We start from the raw sequence: 21,334 nt of genomic DNA, 5'->3' as shown, positions 1-21,334 counted from the left end.
AATACAAGGCACATATTTTTATTTAGATTACTAGTTCCATATAAGATGGAAACTGATTATCTTGTATCCATTATGCAAATGGCTTTTGTCTAAGCATCTTATCAAATGCTTTTTCTGAAGATATCTCATCCATATCTCCACCACCTCCTCGGAGATTGCCGGCTTTACGTCCACCGTTACATATTGCAGCATTACATTGGCTTTGGCAGCCAACACAACAGTAATCAATTGTGCTACCACACCAGCCCCATTGACTACAACATAGGCCTCCAGGACACACAGCACCCCCACCTTGAGTTCCACATTGTTCAGCTAAAGTAGGCAGCCAAAGGGAAGTAAACAAAAGAGAAGAAACTATAAAGGCGAAAACCCTCATATCCGTTTATGATTTAATTATAATCTTAAATGATAAAGTGAAGACTTTTCTAATTACAAATTGGTATATAAAGAGAGAAAAGAGTAATTTTGTTCCTCAATTTATCGTTTATAGTATAAAAAATGTTTGTTGTATGATTTGATAAAAGTGTGTAATCTTATGAAAAATGTTTGTTGTATGACTCGATAAAAGTGTGTAATTTTAGACTCCCATCTTATCTACCAAATTCTTACATTATGCTTTTAACCTCTTAGAAATAAAAAAATAATCATTAATTTTTTTACTTTTTAACAGTTAGATGTAATCATTATTTAGTATAGAACAACAATTAATTTATAGCTATTTTATGAATAAAAGTTAAATTAAAAATTATATATATATAATTTTATTTTTTTATATGGAAATTAATCTTAATTTTTTTATTTTTTTTATTTCAATTTATATTTTTCACTATTTTAATCTTGATGTTTTTTATTTGAATCGAATTGCAATGCATATAAACAATAATATCAATTTCATATAATTATGTTATCTTATATCATAAGATACTGCCAGTAATATTTAGTCCCATTGATCATTTATATTATTTTATTCATTAAAACATATTTTTTTCTCAATAACATGTTAATCATTAATAACAATTTTATTATTACTAGCAAGTTTATGTTAATAAAAATGAAAATTTAGTGAACCTTGTCATGCATATCTAATATTTGATATTTATTTTTATTTAAAAATAATATATTTATAATGTAGTGTTAAAAAAATAAAAAATAAATTCTAAAAAGAATTTTTAAAATCTAACATAATAAACTGAAATATTTTCAATCAACTATAATTATAACAATAAAAATTAAAATATGAAATGTTTAGGATAAATTACCAATATAGATCTAAAACTTTTGAGAAACTATAGCTTTAATTTATATATTTTTAAAATCAAATAATTTAATTACTCACTTTTAGTATATACTCAAATTAATTTTTCTATCTATTTTTTTATCCAAATATTTATTAAATTTAATAAAAAATACTGAATTATTCTTTACAATATTTTATATATGAGATTTATAAGTTTTTAAGATTTTATTCTTTTAACCAATTAAAATAACCTCCGATTTAAATTTATTATTAAAAATAAATATATTTTGTATATTTGATAATAATATTTATATTATTTAATAATATTTAATATTTTATAAGCTGAGAAAATGACTAATTATTAAAGCGTCAATTTCTATATAGTTATAAGAAATTATATTCGTTAACATATGTGACAGGGTATTTTTATAATTATTTTTTTAAATTTTTTATAATATGATAAAATATAATAAAGGATTATTTAGACTCTATTAGGAGTTTTAATGAATATCGTTTGGTTAAGACGATAAAAGAGAAAGATAGGCTAGAAACTAAAAAATTTTATTGAAATTTTTTAAAGATTTAAAAGTGAGTGTCTAATAGTCAAAAAAGACTATTTATAATAGAAATAAAATCTTAATATGCAAAATTATAAAAATATCCAAAAAAATAATTAAAATGCAAAACTGACCCCCTAAACGATGGAATTTCCTTTCCGAAATTTCCTTTTCGAAAAGCTATCGTGTGTCTCCATCGGACGTCGGCAACAAAAGTTACGTCCGATCCAAGTCTGCTGTAAACTTCAAGACTAGTTGCTCTGTGTCATTCCCTTCCACTTGTAAAGAACTCGACCTCGAGTTGTCATCAGCAGGATAGTATTGAAATAGATCTGCCACGTTAAACGTCTTGGAAATTTTCATCTCATTTGGGAGGTCAAGAACATAAGCATTGTCATTAATCTTCTGAATGATCCGGAATGGACCAATTTTTTTTTGCGTCAAGTTTTTTCTATCCTCCATCACGCTCCTTACGTAAATATACCATAACTTGGTCACTGATATTGAAGGATTTGAAACGCCTATGTTTATCAGTTGTAGCTTTATATTTATTATTGGCTTCTATGAGACATTGTTGTATCTGTTTGAAAATATCCACATGTTGCTTTGCCAAGTTGCTTGCTCCAATACTGTTGTGAAAAACTATAGGAAGGGCAATAAGATCAACTGTATGCGCTGGGACTTTCCTATACACAACTGCAAACAGTAATATCGTTGTGGAGCTGTGCATAGCACTGTTGTAAGCAAATTCTACTTGGGCAAGAGCAAGATCCCAAGCAGTTTTCTTGTTACTGCAGATGCAACGCAGAAGATTGCCAAGTGTGTGGTTCACCACTTTGGTTTGTCCATCAGTTTGGGGACAGCACTGCTGTATTGAAGTTCAGTTCCAAAATATTTCCATAAATTCACCCAGAAGTGAGCTAGAAACTTCACATCTCTGTCAGAAGTAATGGTCTTGGGGACGCCATGTAAGCGAACAATCTCCTGGAAAAACAGTTTTGCCACATGAGAAGCATCATTAGTTTTCATGCAAGGAATGAAATGCACCATTTTGGAGAACCTGTCAACAACAACAAAAATAGAATCAGATCCACGAGTACATGGAAGACCAAGAACAAAATCCATAGACAACTCCTCCCAAGGATGTGCTGGAATAGGCAGTAGAGTGTATAAGCCCGTATTCTGCGAATGTCCCTTCTGAGTTTGACAAACTGGACACTTTTGGACCATCCGACCTGTATCTCTTTTTAATTGTGGCGAGTTAAAATGCTCCTCCAACCCAGCAACAGTCTTATCAAGCCCCAAATGACCACTCAAACCTCCTCCATATACCTCCCAAATCAGTTTTTCTCGCAAAGAAGATCGAGGAATGCATAACTTGTTCTCTTTAAAAAGAAAGCCATCATGTATCAACAAAATCATCATCTATAGCATACAAAACTTTCAGAAATTCAAAACCTACAACCTCTTGATTAACTGTGATCAACAATGCAGCCCTCCTACTCAAAGCATCAGCCACCTTATTACTATGGCCAGCCTTATATTTTATGACATAATGAAAGACTCTAAAATAACCTGCCCATCGAGCATGCATCTTATTCACATATTTTTGAGTTTTAAAATGGATCAAAGATTGATGATCTGTATGAATAATAAACTCTCACCCCATCATATATTGCTCTCAAGTTTTAAAAGCTCGGAATATTGCATATAACTCCTACTCATAAGTGGACCACTTCTTCCTAGCTTTCAATTTCTCACTAAAGAAAGCAATAGGCCTTTTAGACTGTGACAACACTCCCCCAATCCCAACTCCACAAGCATAACATTCAACCTCAAACAATTTATCAAAATCGAGTAGAGCAAGTGTAGGGGTAGAAGTAAGTTTATCTTTAATCTCTTCAAAGCTCTTGTTGGCAATGTCAGTCCAAGTAAATTTCTGCACTCTCTCTTTCTTCAAGCAATCTGTGATAGGGGCAATGATGCTGCTAAAATTTCTGATAAACTATCGATAGAAAGTAGTAAGGCCATGAAAGCTACGAACTTTAAAAATAGTTTTGGGGATGGGCTAATTCCGTATTGCTTCTACCTTCTTCTTATCAACATGTATCCCTTCTGCACTAACAACGAATCCTAAGAACAGAACACGCTCCATCATATAAATGCATTTTTTAAAGATTAATAACCAGCTTACTTTCTTGCAAGGCTGTCATAACTTGACGGAGATGCTATAAATGTTCTTCTTCACTGCAACTAAAAATCAAGATGTAATCAAAATAAACAATCACAAATTTGCGTAAGAAAGGATGCAAAACTTGGTTCATAAGTCGCATAAAGGTGCTAGGTGCATTCGTCAAAGCAAAGGGCATAACCAGCCACTCATACAAGCCTTCCTTAGTCATGAAGGTTGTTTTCCATTCATCTCCCTGCTTAATCCAAACTTGGTGATAGCCGCTTTTATAGTCGATCTTAGAGAAGACTTTAGATCTGGATAGCTGATCCAGCATGCCATCCAGTCGTGGAATAGGAAATCGATACTGAACTGTAATTTTGTTGATGGCCCTGCTATCCACGCACATTCTCCAAGTCCCATCTTTCTTTAAAACTAATAGGGCAGGTACTCCGCAAGGGCTAATACTCTCCCGAATATGCCTCTTCTTCAATAATTCTTCAACCTGTTCTTGGAGGATTTCACTCTCCTTTGGACTCATTTTGTAATGCGGCAGATTCGGTAATTTTGATCTAGGGATGAGATCAATATGGTGCTAGATATCCCGCAAAGGTGGGAGCTTAGAGGATTCCTCCACTATCCTAAGAAACTCCTTCAACAATTCTTTGATGGGTGGTGGTAAAGATGGTGCATCCTCCGCTGCGTCTGTTGCTCTCACCAATAAAGCCAGCGTGCCTCCAGATTTCTCAACTGCGCCTGATAGCCTTTGCACTCCTGTGAAAACAGTAACAACATTCTTCCCTTCCACTTTAGAATGTTTCGCAAAACCAGAAGGCAAAATAGTAATCTTCTTTCGATTCCATGTGAACATGTATGAATTCTCCTTCCCCTTATGCAAAGCATTAACATCAAACTGCCAAGGGTGACCTAGCAAAATTCCACAGCAATCCATATCCACAACATCACAATTAACAGGTTCAGTATAAGATTTACCGATCGAGATAGGCACGCTGCAGATTCTGTTGACCTCAATTGTCGGACCTTCCTTAATCCATCCAACTTTATCTAGCAAAGGGTGCAGCTATGTAGGCAACTGTAATTTCTCCACCAATTGCTTAGCTATCAGATTTTTATAACTGCAGCTATCTATAATTAGCCTGCAAATTGCCTCTCTACTCGATACTTTGCCTGAAAAATCTTCCTCCTTTGCATCTCATCCTCCTATTTTGTCGAGCATAAGATTTTCTTGACCACATAGGTGACCTCTTCATCTTCAGAACAAGCAATAGATCCGTTATCATCATCCACTTCCACCTCAGATTCAGCCACCTGCTCAACCACATTTGTAACAGCCCGAAAACCGATACCCCTCCGTAACGGCCCGAACCTCCACCGGCGCTAGGATCCAGATCGGCTTAAGGCCGCCAGGACCCGTAGCAAGCCAAACATACATCCTATCACCTGGTCAAATCCCATACATGATCAAAACTTTAACATAAAAACTGAAACATATGATGTATAAACCGAGCTTGTCCTGTATGCAACATAACTGAAAACATAAAGAAACCCTTTCCAGAGTCCTCATCATAACTCTAGCTGGGTCAACAAGAGCTGCTCACAGTGGCTGGGCCCAGAGGAAGGTCACGGGCTGTGAGCGGTAACAGTGCCGGGGATCACGTCCGGGCTGTTACAACATTAACCTGTCGGCGATCATTATTAACTCCTCTATGTTCTGGACAATTATTCGATCAATGACCAGGTTGCCTGTAACTGTAACATATGTCTCCTGTTGGCTTCTGATAAGGATTAGTTCTGCCTCCTTTGTGTTGTGTAGTGGTGATTGCTTTTCCCTTACTGTCTCTCCTTACTTTCATAGTATTCTAAGGATTGCCAGAATTTACAACCTTAGAAGGCTGCCCGCTGTAATTGCCTCTATTCTGCTGCGTCTCTGTCGAACCAAAATTTCTATAATTAAAATTCTGATTATACTGCTGTCGTGGTTGGCAATCAACATGCTCTTCTGCCCTTTTGTCCATCTCAATGGCGTCTGCCAAAATGAAAATCGCAGCTACTCCCATCATACAATGAATTTCATGATTCAGGCCCCTCTGATAATGAGCAACCTGCTGGGCTTCATTCTCACAGTTTTCACACCTCGCCTGCAACCTCAAAAACTCCTCAATATATTCATACACCCTTTGATTCCCCTATACACAGTCATGATACCAATTATACAAAACCTGAGCGTGATCATTAGGCAAGAACCACTATTCAATCATCTACTTCATCAACACCCAGTTTTGTCTGGGTTCCAGCCTCCTCCGATAGCGTTCATTTTGAACCGATTTCCACTACGCTGTTGCACCCCCCTTTAACTTATAGGCTACAATTGGAACCTTGCGATCCTCTTCCACGTTCATAATTTCGAAGAAACGTTCAACCTCTGCCAGCCAATCAAGAATAGATTCCACGTCCAATGAACCAGAAATGTTTTGAAGGTCTATCTTGATCTTGTAACCTTCCTGATAATTCTGTTGGAGATTTGCAGCCATAGGATTTGGAGCAAATTTTCAAATCATGTATAATATAAAAAATATTTTTAAAATCATGCAGGATCCGAAAATATTTTCGGATCCTGTGTGTCAACGCAGATAGTTCGCCAGTCATACTGGCGAACATTCTTGTTCGGCACTTATGTTGCCGAAGAATGGAAAGTTCGGCACCATGGGTGCCGAACTACGCTTGTTCGGCAATATGAGTGCCGAACAAGCCTCATTCGTGCCACCGAAGCAACGAAGCTGCTCCCGTGACTGCAGGCGTGGCATGTTCGGCAGCCAAGGTGCCGAATACGCACGAGGAAGCTGCAGGCGTGGCATGTTCGGCAGCCAAGGTGCCGAACACGAACGAGGATCAAGGCCTCGTCAGAGATAGGATCAAGGCTTCGTCAGGAATCTCTGACCGAAGAAACTGTTCGGCACTATAAGTGCCGAACCCTTTTTCTTTAGCTAAGTAAAGATGGCTTGCACGGCCCTGCAGGCCCTGTATGCATGCACCTGCATTGGCCGTGCAAGCCCTGCATGCATGCACCTACACTTAGGTGCATGCAGGCATGACATGCTACAGGAAAATTCCTGTAGCATGAAAATAAAATATCTAAAACAATTATAAATGTAAAAAATTAAATTAATAAAATATATTAAAAAATTAAAATTTATTTATTGATATCAATTAAAAAATAATAATATTAATTTTTATATATTTAAAATTATATATTTTTTAACTATCATATATTTTAAATAAAAATAAAATATAAAACAAAACAAAATGATAAAAGAATTTTTTAACTATGGGGCATAGGAATTTGTTTGGCATAACTACTGCCGAACAAATTTCTGTAGCCTGAAAAAAATATATATAAAATAAATATATATTCAAAAAATTTATAAAAATTAATAAAATATTATAATAAATTAAAATTATCTTTTAATATTAATTAAAATATATTAATATTATTATTATAATTTTTAAATATAAATTATCTAATCTATTATTTAATGAATTTATATATTTGAAATTAAAATAATTTCTAAATTTAAATATTCTACGAAAATAAAATTTATTTGACTGTTAATAATAAAATTTAAAATTTTTTAAATAAATATAAAGTAAGAAATAATAAAATTTAATGGTTATTTAAAAATATAATGTTTTAATTTTTGAAAATATTTAATACGTTTTATTTTTTATTTTAAAATTATTTTATTTTTTATTTTAAAATTATTTTAATAAAGCGTTCATATTTTAATTTTAAAATTATTTTGTTTTTTATTTTAAAAATATTTTAATAAAGCGTTTTATTTTTTATTCAAGAAGAAAGCTCTTCGGCAGAAGAGCTTACTAGTGCATGCAGGGCCGTACGTGGCCCTGCATGCAAGCAGAGAGGCATGCATGTACCAGCACGCATGCATGTACGGCATGCATGCACGCTGGTGCATGCACGTGATTTTACGGTCCGTGACCCTACTTCGGCAGGGTTAGTGCCGAACTCCCCGCCAATAAATTTCTCCTCCAGCGCTCTATACATCATCCCATTTCCAATCACTCTCATTTTTCATTTCCGATCACTTTTATTTTTAATTTCTCTATAAATTACGCCATCCATTCCGATAACTCTCATTTTTCATTTCTAATCACTTTTATTTTCAATCTCTCTATAAATTACCCCATTCATTACTTTATAATTTATTTTAAATCTGCATTATATCTCAATAAATTTCATTCTATAAATTATTTCTTCCCCTCTATAAATTTCACAAAAATTTTATTTCTACTCTTATCGATTCGACTACAAAAGAAGAAACGCAGGTAAGTTTTAAATATTTTATATTCTAAATTTTTATTTTTTTTATATATATAGTAAATGGTGGTAAAATGATTAATTTTTTTTTTTTTATCAGAGAAATGGCGGTTCCTGCATATGCTAATATTCATTGGGATGGTAATATTATAAATAGTTGTAATGGTTACGATTATGAAGGAGGTTTTTCAAAAATTATTCCAATGGGTAAACAGATAAGTTTTAATCAACTTGTTGGTAAAATTGCTCGTGCAATTGGAATATCCGGGAGTAATGAATTTATAGAGACAATTAGTTTTAGAAAGCCTATAATTGTTGATGGATCCTTGAAATTTGAATGTATGGAGATATGGGGTGAAGATGATATATCTAGTATGTTTAATTACTTATATCTAATTGGTGGTATACCTGGTATTGAAATATATGTTAAGATACATCGTTATGTTGATACTACAAATGACGATGCTGATATTGGTCCATCTGGAACTGCTGTGGAATCAAATGATGAACTATGTGAAGAACAAAATGATGTTCATGATTATGGTTTATCTGATAGTCCTGCAGGGCTATCAATTAATTTATCTGATACAGTACAGAATGAGAACGAGGATGAGGACGAAGATGATGATGACGATGACGATGATTCATGGATGTCTACTGAGGATGATGATGATGACAATGGTCAGGAGGATCGTGGAAGTGAGTCTCGATATTACAACACACAATTTTCTAATCCTATTGTGCCTGTTGTTCATCCCTCCCCATACGCAGAAATAGACTTCGATTTGCTGAGGGTGGATCCTTATGATAGGCCAGAAGGTCGTTCCTTTTGGGATCCTTCTAAAGAGTTTTCAGTTGGGATGATATTTTCTTCGAGAGATGCAGTGGCTGCGGCTGCAAAAGAATATCATCTGAGACATCATCATCAATTTTGTTATCATGAAACAAGAGAGAAGACTTATTCTATAAAGTGTAAAGACAAAGACAGTGGGTGTGCATGGAGGCTTCGAGCATCCAAGAAAGAAGGAGAGGATGTATGGAAGATTACGAGATACAGTGGACCACACACATGTACGAATCCTCAGGTGACAAAAAATCATAGCCAATTGGATGAAAATTTTATTTGTTCATTTATCTTTGCATTAATTGAACAGCAGCCCGATATAAAAATTGTTGCCTTACAAGCTGAAGTGCGGGATAAATATGGATACGAGCCGTCTTATCAGAAAACATGGAAAGCTAAGCAGAAGGCAATTGCAAGGCTTTATGGGGGTTGGGATGAATCATACAGTCGTTTGCGTAGATTCATGACTGCTCTTCATCACTTTAACCCAGAAACAGTATACATGATTGAAGATAATCCACATTGGATAAATGAACGATTAAATCCAATGTGTCGTGTATTTGACCGTATGTTTTGGGCTTTTAAGCAATCGATTGAGGGATTTAAATATTGCCGACCTGTTATCTCAATCGATGGGACATTCTTATACAGAAAATACACCGGGTGTATACTGTGTGCAACCGCACTTGATGGAAATAATCAACTATTTCCATTAGCTTTTGCCATTGTGGATAAGGAGGACGGGGACAATTGGTCATGGTTTATGGATTGCTTAAGGATCTTTGTAACCAACCGAGAAGATTTGTGTGTAATTTCAGATCGACATGCTGGAATTTTGAAGGCGATGCAGAAAGATTGGTGGCAACCTCCAGCTGGTCATCATCGTTATTACATCAGGCATTTTTTGAGTAATTATAATAAGACATTAAAAAATGCAGCAATAAAGGAAGCGTTGCGCAAGGCAGGTATGTTTCATGTTTCAATACAAAGTATGCATAATTTTAAAAATTTAATGTCACATCTTACTTATGCTAATTTTACTTTTATGAACTTGTCCTTTATATCAGCGAATGAAAATCAGAAAAGAAAGTTTTACGAAGCAATGAATAATATTCGGGAGGTGCACCCTGAATCATACGATTGGGCAATGAAGACAAATTTAGAGAAGTGGACAAGATCACATGATGGTGGACAGAGGTATGGCGTGATGACAACAAACATGGCTGAATCCCTGAATGGCATGATGAAAGGATTTAGAGCGTTGCCTATAACGGCAATGGTGGAAAAAATATTTTTCCAGTGTGTTCATTATTTTGATATGCGGAGGACAACTTTTTTGGAGCAACAAAGTAAGGGCTATGTTTTCACTCAGTCTTGCAGTAAAACTCTGCGTGCTAATGCCATTAAAGCCAATGGACATAGAGTTAGACGGTTCAACAGTCAGACCATGGTTTGTGAAATAATTACAGCAAATGGTAGGCAAAAACAAGTGGTCAAACTCATGGATCAAACATGCACATGTGGCAAATTTCAGGAGATGAGGATACCATGTTCACATGCAATTGCAGCATGCATGTCCCATTCAATTGACTACGAACAGTTTATATCTGAGTATTATAAATTGGATCGTACCATACAATGTTACGCGTACACATTCCATCCTCTTGGACACCCTGACTATTGGCCTCCAACAGATGGACTTCCTCATGTGCTTGACATTTCTAGAATCAGAAAGAAGGGACGTCCGAGATCTTCTCGAATACGTAATGAGATGGACTGGAGGTCAAACAAAATAAATGAAACATCCAGAGTCCATTGCTTAATATGTGGCAGGGTAGGGCACAATAAGAAAACATGTATGGGTGGGGCACCAAGTAGATAGATATTGTAAAGAATTCAGTTAAATATATAAATATGGATCACATGGGTGAAAAACTGATTTATTTGCCGATTATAGTTAGCATTAACTACTAGAATAATATGCAGAATTATTTTTATATTATTTAATTTTTTAGTAAAATCTGCCATATTTTATAATTAATTAAATTGTAGTAACATTGTGAATACTAGTGGCATATGATTTTAAATAATTAAATTAAATTTTGAATAGTCTTCCATATTTTGAAACTACTAGTAAATATTGAATGATAATAAAAATTTCTCCTTCTGCCAAAATGGACCCAAACTGTCTCATTTAACTCAAAAAAAGCAAAAGTTTTAAGCTTATATTCTAAACTTAAAATTTTAAATAATTAAAATTAATTTTTTACCATTTATTATAATTTTATTTATACATTTAAATTAATTTTATTTATACATTTAAATTAAGTTAATTTATAAATTTAAATTAATTTTAATCAAAGTTTAATTTATAGATCAACACAATGTATTATATCAACACATTTTCAATCAACACAATATTTTATATGACTAATAAATAATTACTAGAGTTTGCAACCATTCATTGAAAAGCATTAAAACATTTAACATAACATAAATTATTATTAAGCATATGATTACAACTCAAACTCATTCTATTATCAGCAGTCATTTCCAACTTCACGCCAAGATCATCTGTTGAGTAAACACCATAAACCTACAGAAGCAACACAAAATGAAGTAGTAAACACATGGTATAATTGGTAGCATTTAAATCATGCTCAATTATGAGAATATGTTTATTGTTCATTTCATTTTTAAATGTAATTCAATTCCCTTTTTCTTCTTATACCAAAAATCCGGCAGAGTTTCCCCTGAAATATGGGTTTATTTCCACCTGTGAATAGAAATAGCACACTTCTATAAACTTCAGCCTTATTTCATACACCTATTCTTACATCAACACAATCTCAACACAATCTCAACACAATATTTTATACAACACAATCTCAACACAATAATTACATAAATAACACAATCTCAACACATAATTAAATCAATAGAAATAATCTCACGCACCATTTTGACATCTAGAACGAACTCAAAAGCACCTTCCTCTAGTTCCCCAGAAAAATCTATCATGTATAATTATCACCTGCATTTCCCAGAATAAAAGTGAATCGTAACACTCAATCAATATCTTACAATAGGCTCAACTAATAACACAACAAGAAATTAAACTAATTGTAATGCAAATAATTTAACTAAAATAATTTTTTTTATACATATTCAACTCACAGTCAGTGATGACCACCAGTACCACAGCCTCGATGTCTCCTCTCATGTGGAGCCCGTAAGCGACCTCGCCATGGTCCTGGTGCCAATAACTGTTCAGGATCAAGTTCTTCATGTGCCGGTGCGTTTACGTCTGGATCTTGCACGACAGCAGCAGAAGGATCTGAATGTCTAAACTGACCGACACCACTCGGGCCATACCCTAATCCAGCGTTATATCCCGAAAAAATATTTTGTGTACTTCCGCCTGACATATGAAACTGTCTCGAAGACGACGGCGCATGCATAGGCTTGGGCGCAAATGCTGGAAACACTGATCCCATTGGCGTGTACGGGACACCATAAGCACCGGGATTAAACATAGAAGGCACATGAGATGAGCTGGGCACGTTAGATGAACTGGGTTGATCTTCGTGGAATGATTGCGACCGATGATATTCCATAGGGGGAGGCACTGGATTCACATCCCTATCACATTGTTCAGCATGGATGTGACCCCTTCTTCGGCTCCTACCATATCCACCAGCCCTACCCCGACTACCACGTGCCACAGAATCGGGAATAGGCGGGTCATCTGGGTCATCCATGTTGGGCGGTGCAGCAGGTGCTCGATGTGGAGCTGGCAGTTGTGTTTGCCGCCTCTCTTCCATCATACAGAATGAAACAGACTGTATGAGGTCACACATAGCTGTCATACTCCCCGTGGTCGGGTTTGTAGCAATAGCGTACATGTGCTCCAGAACATCCTCCTGCACAACATAGAAGAAATTACATATTTTAGAATATGCAGTTATTAATGTTGAAAATGACAAATCAAAATCAATTATTTTTTACCCCGGATCCCATTGCCGCTCCTTTCACTGAAATCCAGCGTCTGGACACCCTATGGTACCACTCCATATACTCTGAATGGAAATGGAGTGGCTCTGTTGCTGGCGGGCCAGTGACTATTCTTGTATCCCGTGTGTTCCAGCGCGCGATCCAATGAGAGTGGACTTCTGCCCAGTTCGTGTCGCTTTTACGCAAATCCACATCGTGTAGTACAGCAGACTGATGAGGTTCAGCAGGAATATGCTGCTGCATCCCAAACTGTCGCATGACACGATCCGGCTGATGCCACTCCACAATATGGAAGCAGATAAGTGGGACAACAGCCCTCCAAATGTCCCGTCCTTGGCGACAGTATTCGGGCAGCGACTGAATCAGGCCATCAGTGTACGGCTCCCAAAGTACCTGCAATGAACATTTAATTGTTATGCAATAATTAATGTAGGTTCAGAATATTAGTTCATTTATTAATATTAGTACCTGCTCGGGTAATAATCTATCAAGCTGATATCGCAGCTCCACGAGTACGTGGGTGACTACCTCCGTAACATGTCTGGCATTACTCCACCTGCACAACCACTTATATTAGCAAATATTTATTTAAATATTTAATATTAAATATGAAATAAAATTTAACGATTACATAATATCACATACCTGCTGCCTAGTGGAGCATCATGATGTGGTGCTCTGTCTGACAGTGCCGGCGATACTGCTGTGATCCGGTCCCATGCCCATATCTGAACTATAAATAAGGGACCAGACATTTGCATAACTTCAGGATTTGTCGCCTTACATAACTGTCTATATATTAGTTCATTTATTAATATTAGTACCTGCTCGGGTAATAATCTATCAAGCTGATATCGCAGCTCCACGAGTACGTGGGTGACTACCTCCGTAACATGTCTGGCATTACTCCACCTGCACAACCACTTATATTAGCAAATATTTATTTAAATATTTAATATTAAATATGAAATAAAATTTAACGATTACATAATATCACATACCTGCTGCCTAGTGGAGCATCATGATGTGGTGCTCTGTCTGACAGTGCCGGCGATACTGCTGTGATCCGGTCCCATGCCCATATCTGAACTATAAATAAGGGACCAGACATTTGCATAACTTCAGGATTTGTCGCCTTACATAACTGTCTATACAACCATGCCAGACATGCCCCACCCCAGCTATAATTACCAGCGTCCTCAAGATCGGCTAACAAAGGTAGAAACATTAAGTTCACCCGCGACGCAGATGTATCACCAAATATGGATCCAATCACTCTCATAATGTATGCTCTTGCAAACCTATGAACAACTTCCTCATCAGCATCATCGGGAAGTTGACTAAATTCCTCAGCAAGCCAACTTAGTTTCAGATAACACCCTCTAATGGCATTATTAGGTGGAACGACACCTAATAACGCCTCACAAACTGAAGGCCAATGGTGGCGTGATCGGCCTGTAACAGCTGCACCATTGACAGGCAACCCGGTTATTAGCCCTATATCCTGAAGGGTTATAGTCATTTCTCCTTCAGGAAACATAAATGTATGCGTCTCTGGTCGCCACCTCTCAATAAGAGCCGTAATTAAATGCCAATCTAATGCAAAAAAACCTAACCGGATTACACCATAAAAACCCAACTGTCGTAGGTGAGATATTATTTGATCTGGTATTTCACCCAAATGTAAAACTGTACCCGTTCTTCTACAACCTATTGCCCCACTTTCTATATTTTGTTGCCATATAGCCTCAGACCTATGTTCGGCTTGTCCATATAGCAACGATGGATCATTGGGACCAGGTAAAATATAATCACGTCTGTCATGACGGTTGCGCCTTTCTTCCATATCTAATTATACAAATTCACACCACAATAAAATGTTATACTAATACACATTCACCAACTAAACAATATTCAAAATCACTAACAATATTCAAACATCATTTACTCACTAAATAAATGTATATAATTTAACACTACAATAACATACATATTCTACACATATTATACCATAAAATCACAACAAATACAACTACTTCAAAAATATTCTATCCAAAAATCATAATAAATATTCTATTAAAAATCTCAATAAATATTCTATCACACCAATATTTCATCCTAAAATCACAACATAATTTCATTCATAACTAAGTCTAAATTTAACAGCACATTACAAATTTAAAAATAAAACAATACATAATATTTTTTTAATATTTTAAGTTTACAATTAAAAAAATTATTAAATTTTATTACATTTTTAATTATATTCATTTAGCAAAATTAAATTTCATTACATATTAACAATTATTTAAAATAACTTAAACAAAAATTAAAATTATTTCTAATCAATATACATAATATTATAATACAAAAAATAAAGTTATATTTAAACAATAAAAAAAATCAATCGGATTACATAATTTAAAAATATATATATATATATTCTTAAAAAAATTTCATATTTTTTTCTTTTAAATTATACTTTTAAAAAAAATATTAAACTTTATTTGATTTTCAAAAATATTTACATAAACTGAAACATATAATAAAATTACTATTATATAATTTATTTATTAATATAATATAAAAATAAAATAAATAATAATTTTAAAATAATAAAACATTATTACAGATGAAATATTTTCAAAAATAATACTATAACATTTATAAAAAAATATTAAATTTTATTATTTATTAAAAAATATTTAAAAAACTTCAACATTACATAAAATTAATAATATATAATTTATTTATTATTATATTATAAGAATAAAACAATAAAACATTATTACGGATGAAAAATTTTTAATAATTAAATTATTATATTTATAAAAAAAATTATTTCTTTTAATTTTCTTAATTATTATTTATTTTAAAAATCTTTAATTTTATTATATATTCAACAAAATTTATAATAACTTAAATATAAAATTAATTTATTATATTTATAACAAAAATTATTATAACTACAATATTAACTCATTAAAAAAATTAACTATTTAATTTATTAAATTTAACTTTATTTAAATTTCTAATATTTATATAACCACTTATATTAATAATATTTTTGGCTTTTATTTTTTGCTTTTTCTAATAATAATTTCTAATAATTATATAACAACTTCTTTTTATTTTATCATAATTTAATATTTTATTTTTTGTTTTTATTTTTTATATATTAAGTGAAAAAATTATATATACATATTTTAAAAAAAAAAATCAATAAAAACCTGGTGGAAAGAGATCGCTTGTGCTCGAGAAGAAGATTTGCTGGAGAAGAAGATTTGCTGAAGATGAAGGCTTCCGGCGATGGAGCGAGAGAAGAGAGCTGCGCAGAGGAGAAGGAGGATAAAAAATTTTGAAGGGGGAAAGGGAAGAAGAAGAGCGAGACTTCGGCTTTAAAGCCAAAGTCTCCTCTGTCTAGGACTGTGCATGCAGAGCCACGCGGCTCTGCATGCACAGAAAAGAGTTCGGCACTATTAGTGCCGAACTGTCAATGCTTCATCAGGAATCTCTGACGAAGCATTGAATTATATGCATGTTCGGCACCATTGTTGCCGAACATGCCACGCTGCAGCCACGCAAGCAGATTGCTCTGCTCATGTGGCACGGTTCCACTTGTTCGGCACCCATGGTGCCGAACAAGTTATGTTCGCCACCATGAGTGGCGAACATCATGAAGTTCGCCATCAATGATGGCGAACTTCTGGGTTCGCTAGTATGACTGGCGAACTATCTGCGTTGACACATAGGATCCGAAAATATTTTCGGATCCTGCATGATTTTAAAAATATTTTTTATATTATACATGATTTGAAAATTTGCTCTAGGATTTGCACTTCTTAGAAATGAAAAAATAATCATTAATTTTTAGACTTTTTAACCGTTAGATGTAATCGTTATTTAGTATAGAACAATAATTAATTTATAGCTATTTTATGAATAAAAATTAAATTAAAAATTATATATATAATTTTATTTTTTTATATGAAAGTTAATCTTATTTTTCTTATTTCATTAATTTCAATTAATATTTTTATATGAATCGAATTACAATGCATATAAATAATAATATCAATTTCATATAATTATGTTATCTTATATCATAAAATACTGCCAGTAATATTTAGTCCCATTGATCATTTATATTATTTTATTCATTAAAACATTTTTTTTTCTCATAACATGTTAATCATTAATAACAATTTTATGATTACTAGCAAGTTTATGTTAATAAAAAAGAAAATTTAGTGAACGTTGTCATGTATATCTAATATTTGATATTTATTTTTATTTAAAAATAATATATTTATAATGTAGTGTCAAAAAAATAAAAAATAAATTCTGAAAAGAATTTTTAAAATCTAACATAATAAACTGAAATATTTTTAATCAACTATAATTATAACAACAAAAATTAAAATATGAAATAATTAGGATAAATTACAAATATAGATCTAAAGCTTTTGAGAAACTATAGCCTTAATATATTTATATTCGTAACATATGTGACAGGATATTTTATAATTTTTTTTAAAAACTTTTTGTAACATGATAAAGTATGATAAATGATTATTTAGATTCTGTCATGAGTTTTAACCAATATGATTTGACTAAAACGATAAAAGAGAAAGATAGGTTAGAAGCCGAAAAATCTTATTGAAATTCTTTAAAGATTGAAAAGTGAGTCTCTAATAGCCAAGGAATACTATTTATAATAGAAAGAAAATTTTAATATGCAAAATTATAAAAATATCCAAAAAAAATAATTAAAATGCAAAATTGACCCCCTAACGATGGAATTTCCTTTCCGAAATTTTCTTTTCGAAATTTCCTTTCCGAAAAGCTATCGTGGGTGTCCATCGGACCTCGGCAGCAAAAGTTGGAAAACATCCACATGCTGCTTTGCCAAGTTGCTTACTGCAATACTGTTGTGAGAATGTATAGGAAGGGCAATAAGATCAAATGTATAGGAAGGGCAATAAGATCAACTGTATGCACTGGGACTTTCCTATACACAACTGCAAACGGTGATATCTTTGTGGAGCTGTGGACAGCACTGTTGCAAGCAAATTTGACTTGGCCAAGAGCAAGATTCCAAGCAGATTTCTTGTTACTGCAGATTCAGTGCAGAAGATTGCCAAGCGTGTGGTTCACCACTTTAGTTTGTCCATCAGTTTGGGGATGGGCAGCACTGCTGTATTGAAGTTCAGTTCCAAAACATTTTCATAAAGTCACCTAGAAGTGAGCTAGAAACTTCACATCTCTGTCAAAAGTAATGGTCTTTGGAACGCCATGTAAGCGAACAATCTCCTGGAAAAACAGTTTTGCCATATGAGAAGCTTCATTAGTTTTCTTGCAAGGAATGAAATGCGCCATTTTGGAGAACCTGTCAACAACAACAAAAATTGAATTAGATCCATATTGAGTACATGGAAGCTCAAGAACAAAATCCATAAACAAGTCCTCCCAAGGATGTTCTAGAATAGGCAGTGGAGTGTATAAGCCCGTATTTTGCGAATATCCCTTCTGAGTTTGATAAACTGGGCACTTCTGGACCATCTGACCTGTATCTCTTTTTAATTGTGGCCAGTAAAAATGCTCCTCCAACCCAGCAACAGTCTTATCACGCCTCAAATGACCACTAAAACCTCCTCCATGTACCTCCCGAATCACTTTTTCCCGCAATGAAGATCGAGGAATGCATAACTTGTTCTCTTTAAAAAGAAAGCCATCATGTATCAAGAACCCATCAGTAGGCTGGTGAGCCTGGACTCTAGCCTATATATCCGCAAAGTCATCATCTGTAGCATACAAAACCTTCAGAAATTCAAAACCTACAACCTCCTGATTAACTGTAATCAACAGTGCAGCACTCCTAGTCAATGCATCTGCCACCTTATTATTATGGCCAGCCTTATTATTATGGCCAGCCTTATATTTTATGACATAATGAAAGCTCCAAAATAAGCTGCCCATCGAGCATGCATCTTATTCACTTGTTTTTAAGTTTTAAAATGGATCAAAGATTGATGATTTGTGTGAATAATAAACTCTCGCCCCATCAGATACTGCTCCCAAGTTTTAAAAGCCCGGAATACAACATATAACTCCTGCTCATAAGTGGACCACTTTTTCCTAGCTTTATTCAATTTCTCACTAAAGAAAACAATAGGCCTTTTAGAGTATGACAACACTTCCCCAATCCTAACTCCACAAGCATCACATTCAATCTCAAACAATTTTATCAAAATCGGATAGACCAAGAATAGGGGCAAAAGTAAGCTTATCTTTAATCTCTTCAAAGCTCTTGTTGGCAGTGTCAGTCCAAGCAAATTTCTACACTCTCTCTTTCTTCAAGCAATCTGTGATAGGGGCAATGATGCTACTAATATTTATGATAAACTGTCGATAGAAAGTAGCAAGGCCATGAAAGCTACAAACTTTAGAAATAGTTTTGGGGATAGGCCAATTCTGTATTGCTTCTACCTTCTTCTCATCAACATGTATCCCTTCTGCACTAACAACAAATCCTAGGAATAGAATGCGCTCCATCATATAAATGCACTTTTAATATTAATAACCGGCTCACTTTCTTGTAAGGCTATCATGACTTGATGGAGATACTGTAAATGTTCTTCTTCATTGCGACTAAAAATCAAGATGTCATCAAAGTAAACAACCACAAATTTGCATAAGAAAGCATGTAAAACTTGGTTCATAAGTCGCATAAAGGTGCTAGGTGCATTCGTCAATCAAAAGGGTATAACCAGCCACCCATACAAGCCTTCCTTAATCTTGAAGGCTGTCTTCCATTCATCTCCGTCCTTAATCCAAACTTGGAGATAGCCATTTTTAAGGTCGATCTTAGAGAAGACTTTAGACCCAGATAGCTGATCCAGCATGTCATCCAGTCATGGAATAGGAAATTGATATTGAACTGTAATTTTGTTTATGACCCTACTATCCACGCACATTCTCTAAGTCCCATCTTTCTTTAGAACTAATATGGTAGGTACTCCATAGGGGCTATGCTCTCCCGAATATGCCCCTTCTTCAATAATTCTTCAACCTGTTCTTGGAGGATTTCACTCTCCTTTGGACTCATTTTGTAATGTGACAAATTCTGTAATTTTGATCCAGGGATGAGATCAATCTAGTGTTGGATATCCCACAACGGTGGGAGCTTGGAGGATTCCTCCACTATCCTGGGAAACTCTTTCAATAGTTCTTTGATGGGTGGTGGTAAAGATGGTGCATCCTCCGCTGTGTCTGTTGCTCTCACCAATAAAGTCAGCATGCCTCCATATTTCTCAGCTGCACCTGATAGCCTTTGCACTCCCATGGAAACAATAACAACATTATTCCCTTCCACTTTAGAATGTTTCGCAGAACTAGAAGGCAAAATAGCAATCTTCTTTCGATTCCATGTGAACATGTATGAATTCTCCTTCCGCTTATGCAAAGCAACAACATCAAACTGCCAAGGGCGACCTAGGAAAATTCCACAGCAGTCCGTATCCACAACATCACAATTAACAGGTTCAGTGTAAGATTTACCGATCGAGATAGGCACACTACAGATTCTGTTGACCTCAATTGTTGGACCTTCCTTAATCCATCCGACTTTGTATGGCGAAGGGTACGACTGTGTAGGCAACTGCAATTTCTCCACTAATTGCTTAGCTATTAGATTCTCACAACTGCAACTATCTATAACTAGCCTGCAAATTGCCTCTCCTACTCGACACTTTGCCTGAACAATCTTCCTCCTTTGCATCTCATCATCCTTTTTTATCGAGCATAAGATTTTCTTGACCACATAGGTGACCTCTTCATCTTCAAAATCAGCAATAGATCCGTCATCGTCATCCATTTCCTCCTCAGATTTAGCCACCTGCTCAACCACATTAACCTTTCGGCAATCATTATTAACTCCTCTACGTTCTGGACAATTATTCGATCGATGACTAGGTTGCCTGCAGCGGTGACATATGTTTCCCTTTTGGCTTCTGATAAGGATTGGTTCTGCCTCCTTTGTGTGCTGCAATGGTGACTGCTTTTCCCTTACTGTCTCTCCTTTCTTTCATAGCATTATGAGGATTGCCAGAATTTGCAACCTTAAAAGGTTGCCCGCTATAATTGCCTCTATTCT

At 34.5% G+C, this 21,334-nt stretch overlaps 3 protein-coding genes across 3 annotated transcripts; 1 reads left to right on the top strand and 2 right to left on the bottom strand.

Moving 5' to 3' along the window:
• Positions 1–70: 70 nt before the first annotated feature.
• On the bottom strand, positions 71–376 carry LOC122722464 (acidic endochitinase WIN6.2C-like). Its single transcript, XM_043953168.1, has one exon. It carries the CDS (start codon positions 374–376, stop codon positions 71–73), a length of 306 nt encoding a protein of 101 aa, XP_043809103.1.
• Positions 377–8,865: 8,489 nt separating this feature from the next.
• Positions 8,866–11,047, top strand: LOC122722463. Its single transcript, XM_043953167.1, has 2 exons — positions 8,866–10,130; positions 10,233–11,047. Exons 1-2 carry the CDS (start codon positions 8,972–8,974, stop codon positions 11,045–11,047), a joined length of 1,974 nt encoding a protein of 657 aa, XP_043809102.1. The 5' UTR covers positions 8,866–8,971.
• Positions 11,048–12,510: 1,463 nt separating this feature from the next.
• LOC122722462 (serine/threonine-protein phosphatase 7 long form homolog) lies at positions 12,511–19,901 on the bottom strand. The gene is made up of 8 exons (XM_043953166.1): positions 19,764–19,901; positions 18,747–18,960; positions 14,181–15,027; positions 13,825–14,091; positions 13,648–13,735; positions 13,174–13,572; positions 12,581–13,088; positions 12,511–12,515 (listed from the first exon to the last, which is right to left on the bottom strand). Exons 1-8 carry the CDS (start codon positions 19,899–19,901, stop codon positions 12,511–12,513), a joined length of 2,466 nt encoding a protein of 821 aa, XP_043809101.1.
• Between the last annotated feature and the right edge of the window lie 1,433 nt (positions 19,902–21,334).

Source organism: Manihot esculenta, chromosome 18 (assembly GCF_001659605.2).
Source record: "Manihot esculenta cultivar AM560-2 chromosome 18, M.esculenta_v8, whole genome shotgun sequence".
NCBI lineage: Eukaryota > Viridiplantae > Streptophyta > Magnoliopsida > Malpighiales > Euphorbiaceae > Manihot > Manihot esculenta.
Note: the sequence above shows the minus strand (reverse complement) of the source record. Positions and strands in the feature narration are given on the sequence as shown.